Source organism: Pezoporus occidentalis, unplaced genomic scaffold (assembly GCF_034315485.1).
Source record: "Pezoporus occidentalis ecotype Australia unplaced genomic scaffold, CSIRO_AGI_Poc_V1 ctg135, whole genome shotgun sequence".
Classification (NCBI taxonomy): domain Eukaryota; kingdom Metazoa; phylum Chordata; class Aves; order Psittaciformes; family Psittacidae; genus Pezoporus; species Pezoporus occidentalis.
The window spans coordinates 2,507,521-2,521,993 of NW_026913157.1; the positions used below are offsets into that span (position 1 = coordinate 2,507,521).

The 14,473-nt window shown below is 36.7% G+C and overlaps 1 protein-coding gene across 2 annotated transcripts in view; it reads left to right on the plus strand.

The window, feature by feature from the left end:
• The window catches only part of SLC6A2 (solute carrier family 6 member 2), a 74,830-nt gene extending 63,193 nt beyond the window's left edge, over positions 1-11,637 (plus strand). For both annotated transcript variants that reach the window (XM_062609141.1, XM_062609142.1), the window contains 4 exons: positions 844-944; positions 3,654-3,821; positions 6,005-6,076; positions 7,682-11,637. In XM_062609141.1, coding sequence (XP_062465125.1) covers positions 844-944; positions 3,654-3,821; positions 6,005-6,076; positions 7,682-7,705 — 365 coding nt within the window. In that variant the 3' untranslated portion in view covers positions 7,706-11,637. The remainder of the gene's footprint in view (positions 1-843; positions 945-3,653; positions 3,822-6,004; positions 6,077-7,681) is intronic.
• Positions 11,638-14,473: the final 2,836 nt, after the last annotated feature.

The window sequence follows — 14,473 nt, forward strand, 5'->3', positions numbered from 1 at the left end:
ATCTTTAGCTAGGTTAGGCTAGCACCACTCACAGAAAGCATGTTATACTTGTGTAACGCTAATGTGTATTCAGATACAGAATTAGCATGCTATGTATTTACTCACATGAACAGATCATGTATCTTCTCAGGTATCTACAACAGCTACATTACTAGATATTTAGCTGCATTAAAAAAAGTAACAATTTTGGAAATTCTAGTTGGTGTTATAATTTTCAAAAACACAGAGGATACTTTAAAAAAAGGCCACCTGTTTCAAGCTGATGTAGTTTTGTGCATATTTACACTGAACAGAAGTTGCATCTCCCTTGTTCCTTAGAAGGTGATAAAAGATGAAATAACATTTGTCAAGTATAATGAATATTCTGTGGTATTCAGCAAAGCACTGAAAAGTAGGTAAAGTGTATCAATAAGTGGAAAAAAGAGACTCCTTTGATAAATTAAGAATCATACGAATCTACCTTATTATCAGTAAGCAGTGAAGAGTAAGGTTCTGGGTTTTCCTTCTGCATACTTGTAATCGTATTGAGTAATTAGGTCACAATAGGCCACAACTATTGAAAAAATGTGTGTCCCATTCACAGCTTAAATTCTAGTTATTTGTGCAATGACACTTTTCAATGTAATGCCAGCTGCAACAGGCCTTAAATGCTCACAGGCGTTTAAGTCTTGGATACAGTGACGTCAAAGACACATCATTGAAAGGAGACCAATGTTGTTATTTTGTATGTTTTCTGATATGGAAATCATTCGTGTCTGCTTACTAAAAAAGTAGATTTTTGGGGTGTTGCCAGCATCACGTCAGTTTAGGTTTATGCCAGTCTTATGTTCATATCCCTTATAGGTGTGGACAGATTCAGTGAAGACATCCAGCAAATGATGGGCTTCAAACCAGGCCTCTACTGGAGACTGTGCTGGAAATTTGTTAGCCCTGCTTTTTTATTGGTAAGTGCAGATAATTATTTCATCATGGAAAGAATGCCAGTGTACTGGTTCTAGAATAGGTAATAGGTACCAACAGCAGGATATCCACTGCTATGCCAGGTGTTGTCAGGTTGAACAGAAGACACTCTTGTTTAATTCTTTTATTTCCCCAATGGCATTAGTTATATTTGTATAATGCATTTCAGTTGTGAAAGAGAAGCTAATTGTGGCTGTGGGCATCTTCTGTTCCTTCACTTTAGCAGGATTTAAAGAGAGCAGTTTTTCTTACAGAACACTGAACACTTATGTGGTATCGTCTGTCCTGCCAACATCTGTTCATGTTAAACACAAATCATTCTGTTAGGAAAATAAATTAGCCAGGCATAATAAATGGTGTTAGCAGGAATTTATCTTTCACTGGAGGATATCAAGATCACTGGCTATTTGAATGACACCTCAGACAAACTACTTCTACACAAATTAGCTATGTGAAACACTGAAGATATGTAGTAAATATACACTAAAAGCTGCCTGATGTGAAAAGCAAGTGCTTCATTACATCTAGGGGAAAAAAAAAAATATAAAACCCACTGTGTGAATTAGGTTTCTTTGTGTAAAGTTTAGATTCAAAACTAAAATACAGTTTTATATTGGGATCTTTTCCTATACATATTTGTAAATCAAAAGGTCAGGTTGAATAATATGGAAATTTGACCTCTCTATGTTTTTAGTAGGCTAATAATCTCATCAAAGCTGTGCATTCTGAAAGCAGTACTGGTATTCCAAAGATGTTGGGTAGGTTTTTATGACAGCTTTCAGGTCCACTTTTTTGTTTTTAAATACAAAAACTTCTGGTCCCAAAACTTGTCAGTAAGCACCTATTAAGCATGTATTGATTATCCTTTTAAACACTTTTCTCTAAAGAAGCTTGTATGAAAGCATGTCCTGCAGCAGTTCCAACAGGCTGACTCAAGTGAATGGAAAAATGCTGCACCAGACATCCTTAGGTTTTCACATTAGGAGACTGTTGAAAAATTAGATTGTACAGGGAGTTCCAGCAAGCTCACTAGAGAAAGCTGAAGTGAATCTGTCTAACCTTCAGGTAGCTTAGGATTTCTTGGTGAAGTGGCCCCAATACCATCCTACTATTAACCTAAGGGTCAGAACAAACTTGTAGGTAATGCATCTTTCAGCCGTCACAGCACACAAATTTTTCCAGCTGCCAGTGCTACCAACTTAATTACGGCTATGAATATATTTTAAAGCCCATAGGAATGATATCACAGTGGGTAGGGAACACTGGGCAGTTCTGTTATAGCTGTACATTGTCTCAATTTCCTAAAAGGCAACAGGGACATTAAAATCTTACTTTATAGGGGAAAAGTAAAAATAATATATCTTCTCACAGTCCATCTTTTGGGTTCATTATTGAATACATTCATAAAGCACATTACATTAAATTGGCCAAAATGTTTTAACTTGATCGGTAAGTGAAAACCATAAAAGATAGCAACTAGAATGAAAATGATAGTCCAACATTAGCCTACATAATTAAACCTATGTAGCTGAATTAAAAGCCTACATAATTAAAACCTACAAATTTTAGACGTTTGGCCACTTGTTCTAAGAAACTGCATTTTTTTCTACCACCTGTATGAAGCATACAAAGTTCTTACAAGAACAGACTGAGACCATAAGCATAGTAAATACAAATTACAAAAATGACAGATTAATTTGGAAAAGGCTACAAGATTGTCAGACATCAGTATGATTCTTGCTTTAACAATCCCATGTATGCTTCGTGCAAGATGGCCCCTGTTTGGGACTAGTAACGTATTACAGCAGTTCCTAATTATCTTTAAGAGAAAAGAAGTTGGACTTGGTCAAGTATCTGATACCGGGAAATATGGCCATGGTTCTTCTTCTCTGTATTGTCTGCAGCTATGGACATCATCCCAAGAAAAACCTCAAAAGGGAATTGGTGTTTTCTAACCAGATTTCACAGTATCAACTTCCTTTAACCCACACTACTGCTCCCTTTGTAACTCTCAGCTCAAAATACTCTAACTTGAAAATGCTATGTGGAGCAATGGAAAATGTATAGGCCTAGAGACCCAAACCAAGGAACTCTACATGCTACACAGCCCATATGGATTTAGCAGGAGGGAAATAGGGTAGTATTTCACTCTTACTTGCATGCATCCAGTACTGGACAGGATAACACCAACAGAAAATAAACCCAAAACCTTTGTTCTCTAGGCCTTAAGGCTGCTTGACCTTTCCTCAGAAAAAATGTCATACTGGAGTTTGCATTATATCTCTCATTGAAAAATGAGTACAAAACTTCAAAATGAAGACTAATATCTCTGGGAAACAAAGAAATGAAACCCAACAGATCCTGCAGAGTTTTTTCTTGACTACATAATCCCTTTTTTACATCTGTAACACAAGTTTAAATGAAGCAGTAGCAGACAACCACCTGCTTTTTCCACCAAATTTTCATATTGTGTGTGTCCAAAGTAGCTAAAATGAACATTTAATATTAGAAAATGCATAAAGAACTTCAGCAGTTTAAGCAGTAAGAAGCACAAAGTAAATAAGATGAAGGTAAATAGTAAAACTGTTTTGAAATACACCTTAGGTGGGCTGCCTAATAAAATACATATAATTGTTTTTTCACTAAGTTACTTCATCTCAAAATTGTGGTTCATTTTATTCTCTCTTCCCTAGTTTGTCGTGATAGTCAGCATAATAAATTTCAAACCTCTGACCTATGATGACTACACCTTCCCTCTCTGGGCAAATCGCATTGGCTGGGGAATAGCATTGTCTTCCATGATACTTGTGCCTGCCTATATTATCTATAAATTCATGAATGTGCGTGGGACCTTTAAAGAGGTAAGTGGAACACTCATAAAATGTCGTGGTACGTTGCTGTGTAATTAAATGGCTGGATCCAAGTTGGTAGTTTGTTTCTCTTACTCCCACAACTTATTACTTGTGAATGACCTTTTGGATTCAACCATCAGATGGATTGGAATTTTGAGGTAGGATTACTGCATGCTGTTTGAAATTACCTTTCCATTCAGCACAGTAATTCTGGAAAAATATTTTTGATGCATGTAATTAATGCAATTGATGAGATTATTTTTTTCTTATTAACAAAAAATACAAATCATGGTATCTTCATATTCATCTGTGAGATATAGTCTTCACACAGTTCTATCTAAACAAAGGTCAATCCAAGGTATGCTTTATCAAGCTATACCGCAGTGTTGTAAACTGTTACAAGTACAAAGTTAATTCAGACCGCTCCTAACTTAGCATTTGAAGAGTCTCTAAATATATATCCACATGCTGGGAAAGTGGGATGCCCCCAGAGTTGCCCTGTATTCAGGATGGCCTTTGTTCATTTAATGAACAACCATCAAGGGCAGAAGAAATGCCTTACTGGGTGACAGCAACAGGTCCATTTAGCTATGTGTTCTGCCTTTAACAGCAGCCACTTCGGGTTTGATTTCCATTGCCCTTATCCTCTACTTACTGGAATTATTTCTACATTCTCTGAAGGCTATAATTAATGAAGATCTTGCTTTTGATTTAATCAGTAATATTAGAATTCTTGAAAAAAAATAATATTCAAGATAGGTGCTGGCATAGATCTGGAAATCAAGAAAATTCTTGTATAGTCACTTATGATCTCATCTAGCCTGTTGCTTTTTAACTAATTTGGTAAAAGAACCAAGGCACTAGACAGCAGCATCTTGCACTACATAAACTCACTTCATGCATTATATGACTAGTCTGTGCACTGAATAAAGAAGAAACTGAGGAGAAACAATTTGTGAACATCTTATTCTCATGATTTGCCTAATGGCATTTAAACCTACAGCCTTAATAGTGTTCTTTTAACCTCATTTATATGTTTAAGTGTAGTAATAAATCTATGTAAAAGAACCTGTAAAAGAACCTATGCAAAAGGAAGAAACACATCTATATTTCCTTACAGTTCACCTCCCCTTACCTCTCTACCAATTCCTACTTCTCTACTACAATCCCGTACCCCAAAGGGTAAAGAAGTAAGATTATAATTCACTGCCCATATCAGTCTTATGATGGTACTAATTTTACAGCCATAGCAAATTAAGTACAGTCTTAAAACTTCTAATGATGCTCAGATGTAAGACTCCTCACCATTCTATAATATCAGTTTTTATCCCATCATGTCATAATTTTACAACCTAACCTAGACTCTCACACTTACAGCTGGTTCTATTGCTCTCCTTTCCTACAGCTGGAGTTAGACAATGGTGTAGCAAGACAGTAATGTTCTTAAGCAAATCACTGAACCACCACCACACAAAGAATTAAGCAGAAAATAGGAATGCAAAAAACTTTGACCAAACCCACATTTTCTCATTAGTTTTGTAGTGTCAACTAGTCTGGCTTGTACTATAGTACAGGCTCCTATAGTTAGAAATTCTCCAGTCACTTCATGAGAAATATAGCAAAAGTCTAGTGTATTACATCCAAATAACTGTCACAAGATATGATGATACCCTAAATTGTGGCTCTTAGAAGAAAGAGGAAAGGTGTGCTCTTAGTCTAATAGGAACTCCTTAAATTGGTTAAAATTTAATGATAAGACAAAATCCACATGTGATCCCAGCAGAGTGGGTAGGCAAGGGAGATGAGCTAAGAAATAGTATCTCCTTTCACTCCCACTGGGACTGAGCAATCCCATTACAGTACAAACAGAAAAGTGTGAATTTAGGGGATTAAGGCCTATGATACCAACTTGTTCCTGATGTTCTTTTCCATATGCACTTGCTAAATATTTGGACTTTGTATTTGCATAAACTTTCTACTGTTGCTTCTTATATTAAAGGCTAATGCCAAGGGGTTTAAAATAAGCTTGTTTTTTCAGTGACTAAGTTAAAGGCACATGATGCAGTGATATTAAAGATCTAAGTTACCATTTTAAATAAAGTTCATGCTACTTCGCCATTATAGATTGGGGATTACAGACATAGCCCCACCTCATATGGCTGACTTTTTTCTCTTCTTCCCATCTGGTTTAGAGACTAGCTTACTGCATCACACCCGAAAATGAGCACCAACTCGTGGCCCAAGGAAATGTCAGGCAGTTTAAGGTTTGTACTCCTTTCACCAAACTTGTCTCCCAATATCAACCTTTTTCTGTCTTTAGCAGCAACTACAGGTTTGCGCCAAACCTCTGCAGGTCTGTGGTCCTTTATTTCTGCCAGCATGACAAGGTGCAGAAGGAATCAGTACCGTACGCATCAGTTCTTCTGGAAGGCTTTTGGTACCTTCCTTCTTTTACTAAGCAGAACCCATTATTTTACAGATCACCCAAATCCAGCGTTTTAGGTTGAATCTGAACACAGTGAGATCTCACTAAGAGACAAAGGCATTTCCAAACTATCACATACATTTGTACAGGTCATAGTCTCTCAGGCATGCACAGCAGTTTGAAGTCATGTTTCCTGAACTCCAATTAAGTAGCACAATACATGGTAAACAGAAAAATAAATAGCCAGTGTCAGATCTTAGGCACAACGGCCATAATGAAATAGTGTGATAGCTTATGTGGAATTAGCTTTCCCCACAGGCCTGCAGTTCTTTGAAAGTACTGCTGGAGACTTTCAATTAAGCAGCCATGAAAAATATACTATAGGCTTCCAAACAGTGCTTTCCTTTCTGCAAACAAAATGAGCTTATTGAAATAAAGTCCTTTTTGTAGAAGATGAAAAGGATGCAAATGTGAAGCTTGTTACACTTATCAGCGTTCATGTTTGACCACTTTCTTTCTTCAAAGTTGAAAGCAACTGGAATTATGTACACCACCTCAAAATGTGACCCAGATTTTATAGCGGTGGTTTGTATGTTGGTACTGAAAAAAGAAATTTGTCTTTTGCTTACTCTGAAAAAAAGTGTTTGAAGCGTAATTTTTAATTTTATAGGATATAATCCAAGTGTAGGTTTATGGGATGCAGAATGAAAGCAAGAAGAAAAGACTTCCTGTTTCATGACCACAATTTATTTGATGTGCCCAAAAATATGAACTAGCACAGCACCTTTTCCTACCTTCTTTCCTTCATTCCTGCCCTCAGTTGTCTGAGGATTTAATGTTCCAGCTGTAAATAATAACCTGATTTTTCCAGAGGCAGATGGTCCTGTGTGAATGGGCTATAAACAACCATTCCTACAAAGAGTACTGCTCTTCTGAACCCAAATCTCTGATGGCAAAAAAAGAAGCAAATGAATTTCACATAAATTAGGAAAGATTGTACTCAGAAATAAATTTCTAATGATACCTCAAACCACACCAAACACTAGGGAGCATTAATTTGTTGTTTTCAACTAACAGCAAAGAATAGATTTGTTATTGCTAAAGCATAGTTATGCTTTAGTTCATAGTTGTGCTTTGTTCATAATATTTGAGCTTGTAAACAAAACACTGACTACCATAACCAAACAAGTACAAAAATTTCCTGCTCATATATGTTCAGCAGTTCTGAATTTTAAAACTGAACTAGGAGTTGACTAAAATAGCTTTTCTATTCAGCACATTTCTCATTGGAAACTGGAATCCACAGAAATTTAGTTACAATCTCTATGTTACTTTGAAACCTCTTCGTAACTCGAGATTTGTCAAACACTGTATTTAAAAACTTTCTTACTATCATCATTTGAATCAATGGTGTTATTTAACAAATACTTCTGTTCCCTTACAGCTTCAACACTGGCTAACAATATGACAACCAATAGGTTGAGGAAAAAGTCAATATATTAAGGTAAACTGAGAATACAGAAACGTCAACTTCAAAGCTCCCTCGACAATGCTTGGACCAGGCTGGCTCAGAGCTTATCTACTGACTCTTTGAGGGAAGACATCCACTCTCTGTTCTCAATGCCTCCCTTCTATTACTTGGCTTCAAATGATCTTTAAAGACACTGTTTAATTTTCCTTACATCCTTTGGTGCCATGACATCCCTACATGACCAAAACTTGTGAGTTTTGCTATTGGTAGAAGTGGAGGAGGCGGGAGCAGAGAAAAAAAGCAATCAACATAAGTTAAATGCTCTTTTAGTGTGAAGAAGTCAATTAAAATTTTCTGACAGTAATGATTACTTCAGATATTCATGCCACGACCTATTTTAAACCAACAACACCTGAACGTTCTTAGACGTAAAGAAAGAGTGCATCTCCATTATGAGGAAAGAGCAATTTTAACTATGTACTAATATCATTAGCTTTCTTGCCATACTATCTTTGGGGATATAAACTGAAAACTCATTACTACATTTTCAGTGGTTTGATATTGGTTTTCTTCTCTTTGTGAAGAAGGTTGTCTCTCCTATATATGTCCATGCCATTTCCTGTCCAGTTTAATTACACAAGCTGAAGAGCAGCAGGAACAGAATTCCTGTTGTTGACACTAAGTACAGAATACAGTTTACTACCACCCTATACTTCATGAAAGATATATTCCCTTATGTTAACAATTGAAATAGTTTTATCATGCAATCCGTACTCCACAGACTTTTTCAGCTAAGTATGAACGTGAAACCCAAATAATGACATTCATTTTTGTGTTATATTTTGTTGGAAATAAAGAATGTAAAATGCATAGGAAGATAGAACAATTTTTAGAATTACGTAATCTACCCAGAGGCACAAAAAATACCAAACTTCGGCTTTATTCTCCTGCTGTGAATATGCTATTACTATAATTTAACCTGGAGTCACCTACAACACATAGTAAGATTCTGTTGAATAGTCTAGGGTATTTCCGGCATACTCAGCTCTCTAAACATGTTCCAGCTCTTCTCTCTGGTAGTGTTATGCAAGGTAGAAGATACAGAACAAACTGCATTTGGGTGCTGTTCTAATGCTGTGGTCACTTATCACTGTAGTATCTTCCCAGTGATCACTGGATCTGATAGCTTTGAGTTACTTCTTATACTTATTTGTCAGTACATCTACAGCAATTTTCAGAGACAGTGGCTTCTCATGAATCCAGCCCAGAGTTTACCTCCAGAACTTACCTCTGATTTTTTTAGCCTCTATACATTGAACTCATCTTTCAAATGTATGTAGCAGTTCCTCTTTAAAAGGATGGAGCTTTTTTATGTATGAAACAATTTTTGTTGAGGTTTTCTTTAATTTTTTAAAAATAGCCCAATTTAAAAGTCCTAAGTGATTTTGGACTTTTCCATTTAACACTGATTTCTGTTCACAATAATGGAAGGGAAATTTCCTTATTCACCTGTCTTCTCCAATATCATCAATACTTTGGAATATATCACAAATTGTCCTTTTCTTGAAGAGTTCCTGTGACAAACAGTAGTTTTACTTAAGTAAGGTTTAAACCCAAAGGATACTTTCTCCTAATCATAAAGTCATATTTACTGGCCCAGCTGACAGTCGATAGCTGTTTAAAACCTGTTATAAAATATATTTCAATAATAAAGGAATTTCAAGGGTGGCCTGTAATTACTCAAGAGGCCAAACAGTGAAAATATGTTGAGGGCTTCAAAAAAAGCCATCCTACCAACCTCATAGTTAATCCCATTTTTATTGCTTGAAAAACTACGTAAGAATCTTTCATTGTTATAAAGCTTACTTTTCAATAATACAGCAGCTTCAGTCACTGTCTTGGCATGGCTCTAAAGCTTCTTAGCATAGATATAATTACTAAGTTTGAAACTCTTGGGGGCTCTTTTACATGGAGCTTTAATAGCTTGTCACATTATGCATTGTTTGGTTCACTCATGATTGGAAATGCTACCAACCTACATCACTTGTGACACACCCCATCACCACCATCCATATAGCAAAACCCACGCAGGAGAAGTTGCATGTCATCACCCCTCTGCTCTGAAATAGGAGCAAAGCTATTTTAACATGGGAGTGCAAGCAGCTTTACCCAGCATATTAGGGTTTGATTGTATTTTTAATCCCAACTCACAAGGCAATTATCTGCTCCATTATTTCTATTACTGAATAACTTCTTAGGTTTAAGGTAGTATTTATAGCTCAGAACTCCACTGCATTACTGCCATCTTGTTCTGAGGCTTTATAGAGAGCTCACAATCTGCATAGAAGATGATAGGCAAGTCAGAGAAAGCAGGAATCTTACTGCCAGGAATAGCCCAAATGAAAAAGAAAGATAATACACATTGCCTGAGTGCACAGCTAGATTTTAAATTCAAGATGTTAGCCAAAGGAAGTATCCCCAAAAATAATACAACTTATATCCCAGAGATGAAGAACAATGTCTTCATTTCTCTACAAAACAAAATGCTCAGCTACCTCATGCCTCTTGGATGATGAATGATGCCATTAGATATTAAATAGTGTTCATTCGAATGACAAACACATTTGTGAAAAACAGTTTATACTCTTTTTCTCCACTCTGTGATATGGTGCAGACAGTCCAATAAGAAGCCATGGCTCTGGCATCCAGCTCCTCTTAAGCACCTGTTTTGAGCTCCAGAATACGTTTTCAGTATGGAAAATACTAAATGCCACCAACATATTCATCTCCCTTCAGTTCAACCACTTGTAGTTTAAAACAACATAACCATCCAGGTCCTTACCACCCATATGTTTTAACTGCAAGCCTTTCTCTAATTCAGTCTTGAATTTTCAGCCGGACAGCTCACTCTTTCACTCAGCTATAAATATTGTGGGAAAAAGCCCTCTCTCCGAGACACCCTCATGGGATGGCAAGTGTATGCTGATGGAGTAGGCAGCCCACTTCCAAAGGAATATATTTGATACAAGCTTATTCAAGATGCAGTATCATCTGCTTGCTAATTATGTTGTCTTTTTTAGTAACAAGCCAATAGGAAGAATTTAGTGAAGCAGTTAAATAGCTCACTTGACAGCTTCAGAAAATATTTTTTTCAAAGCCTTCTTTAATCTGATAAAGGAAGCAGCTGTCATACATCATAATCTTTCTTCTGACCTTCTTTTCTGCCATGATCTGTATTGTTTCATCAAGCTACAGAAAGTTAGCACCAAGGAAAGAGATCCTCCATTTTCTTTGCGCTCCTTCTGCTGTCATTTAGCAGGGTAATTCTTTATATACTTGATACTCTCCTAAAGCTACATTACTATCAGATTTCTGGTAGACACAGCAGCTCTTTCTTGGGCAGTAGTCCAAAAAGCACTAGTGCTATTTAGTGTTCAGCCCCTGTTTGAACCGTATCTCTTTGTCAGTCCCTCTTGTGTTCTGTCATGTCCTGAGGCATCCACCCTGGCAACATTTGAAAGACATCTTACCATAGTGAAGGATTTTGCAGGAAAACCAGGATCAAACATGATATTTTAAATATAGAATGTAGGAGAGATCCTTGGCAGTTACTGTTGTACATGTTCCTTAACTGCATGTGCAAAGTGTGTTGTATACGATTTTCCCAGAGGAAATTTCCTATAATTGGCCATTTTTTCTCAGCAAAACACCATTTGAATGCTATTATTTAGAAAGGTCAATCCCAGACATTTCAGATGTATATCCACTTCTTGCACTACTGTTTTGACATAAATTGAATTTATTTTGTAGCGTTAGGTTGTAGGAGGCCATGTAGAAAGTTCTTTTGCTTTTAATATCTTGCAGTTCTTCTGATTCATACAGCACTAATTAGCAGATACTTGTTTTTAGGTAAGTAAATGGCTTTTGTTCATATCATAGAATCATAGAATAGTTAGGGTTGGAAAGGACCCCAAGATCATCTAGTACCAAACCCTCTACCATGGGCAGGGACACCTCACAATAAACCATGTCACCCAAGGCCTCGTCCAACCTGGTCTTGAAAACTGATTCACCAAGTTTCACATGACGCTAGCAAATATTTAAGAATTTCTTCCCTATGAACCAAATTTAAGTTTAGATCAGCAATTTCAAAAGAGACAAGGTTTACATTTTATTTGCAGTACCCTGTTAAAACATTTTTAAATGGGCTTGAAAGACTCAGACATCAGGCAGTTCCCACAGCTCAACAAATGGCAGTATATATTCTACCTGCAGAAATTATGTGTGCACTCTGAGCCTCTCAAAACAGTAAAATAGAATATACTTGTTCTTATACGCTTTATTTTCCCAGGGCTAAGAATACGTAAGGTCCATAGATCAGGTCATGAGCAAGAACTCAATCTCCTTAATTTAAAGGCCAACATGATGTTTCAGATTAGACCCTTGAATAGACTGAGTCTTTTAGCTGCAGTAAAGGGAGACAGGTCTTCTGGAAACACCTCCAGAAAATCTCCTCCAAAGGGAAACAATTTTTCAGTCTGCCTTCCTCTGACTCATACTCATATTCCTGTTCCTGTGGGCTGACCTAGTTGACCCATGGAAAGTTAAGCTATAGAATATGGAGCTAAACTGTCCATAATACATCACACAAGTGAGAAAGAGGACCTTGTCATGACCTTACTAGGTTCATATCCATATACAAGCTGAAAGTAGCTTATGGACTATTTTAAGCAAAGCTGGTCAGAAATCACCATGCAGGACTGAATCTGTGAGTTGCTTGGACACCTGGATGGTTAAAGATCACCAGTTACTCAACTAATATTAGCTGGCGCATGAAAAAAAAACAGACACATTCTGGCTTTATTTAGGTAAAGGGTACACTAGTACAGGATACTGCAAAGCAGTCTGAAAAAAAAATAATTTACAGAAGTTAAGCTTCCAGTTAAACCCTGCCACATCTGTGATCACTGAGTTTCAGCGAGGATGATATACAGGGTATAGCTGTATCTCAAAGAATTCATGTTTGAGTGTTTCTGTGCTGGAAAATGGGATTTTGGTCATCCATTTCAGGCTGCTGTAACTCAGACTTCAGCTGGAACATTTCACCAAGCACTTCTTCCCCTCTAATCCATATTCTCAAAGAACAGTTTTCTGCTGATAGTCAGCCAAGACCACTTGGGCTGACCAATACGGCATGCAAGTGTTCCATAGCTGAGATTAGAAGTACAATTAGTCGGGTTTGCCTGCTTAAGTTTAGCTGGTGAATGACAAGACTTGTAAGCCATGCCATGCACAAAGAAACTTTTCCCAGGGCAAAAGAATTAAATTTTTGCACACTGTTCCTAATGAAAATTAAATCAACATAGGACTAAGATCATCAGCTGGGGCTTAATCCATACATTGTTACTGTTCACTGCCTGAGACTGAATTTAGATGCATCTACCTGCACCAGAGACTACTAAAGAGAACTAGATGGCAGATAAAGATGCTTTAACCAGCAGAAAAACCTAGCAGTGTAACATAGCTGCTCTTAACTACTGAATTTGATCAGTTTTCCTTCATTGTTTAAAACCAGAATATGTTTAGACAAATTGCAATCATGTATTAACAACTGAGAAGCACACAGAGAAACAATAGGCAGCCAGAAGACTACAAGTAACACAGATATCATGACAGTGAAACTGTCCCTCATAGACAAATATGTAAGTGTTCAGATGCAAGTGATTGACAGAAAGATGAGACGGGGAGAACCAGAGAGGCTTAGGTCTCAGCCCAGCAGTGCAGCCTTCATGTAAGTTAACCATTCCTGCCTTCAGTTTTCATGTGGGCTTTTTTTGCCTAAGAATTGACAAGATTGGGCCATCTCTGGGCTTTGCTTTCCTTCTTTTTAAAGATGTTTGTTTAGCTACCATAGTAAATGAAAATTGCTTATTCTTTTAAATAAGGGAACTGAACAAATTCAGTGAAGTAGCATAATTACTAAGCCTTAAGCCAACTCTCTTCTAAAGGTGTCATGGTGATATTCTTGGTCACTGTCAAGAGGCCTCAAACTTGTAGGTGACCTGCATTTGCAATTTATGTTGCACTCTCTGTGAACCTATCTGCAGGACTCTGCTTTTGTTTGCCATGGGTAGTATCAGCTACAAAGGGAGAAATCTCCAAATAGTACATTTTGAAGATAGCTTCTACAGGTCTAAGGAAGATTTGCCTTACAAATAAAAGTTTTATAGCGAGAATTTACTTGGTTTACACTAGTGTTTTACTTCATTTTTAATACCTTTTTATAGCAGTGACTAGACTTTACCTTAGGTAAGGGTACCTCTATACAGGAAATACTTTAATATTTTTACATGTTTTTTTAATTTTCATAGAGATAAGTGTGTATTGTAAGGCGAAAAATTCAACTTTGATGTGCCATGGTTATCACACAAGACCTATTTCTTCATTAAAAGATTTTGTAGTCAACCAGTCTAGTTCAATAATATGTTGGCCTTTGATTATTAATGTAAAAACGTGAAAAAGAAGAATAGAACATTATCTACAGTGAATGCACATTGTAGCACAATTTTCTCCATTGCTGCCTTAATCTCATAAAAGAAGTCATATGTTTTTACTTTATATTCTAAAAAAAGTTAAAAATAAAAATCCAAAGCATCCTTTAGCTGCAATTTTGTGTTGTTAGACAACATTAAACCCAATGTGTTAGTGTCCAGTAAGTCTACTTCCAAAGCAAGAGATCACATTGCAGTTTTCAGGAGTAAGTTT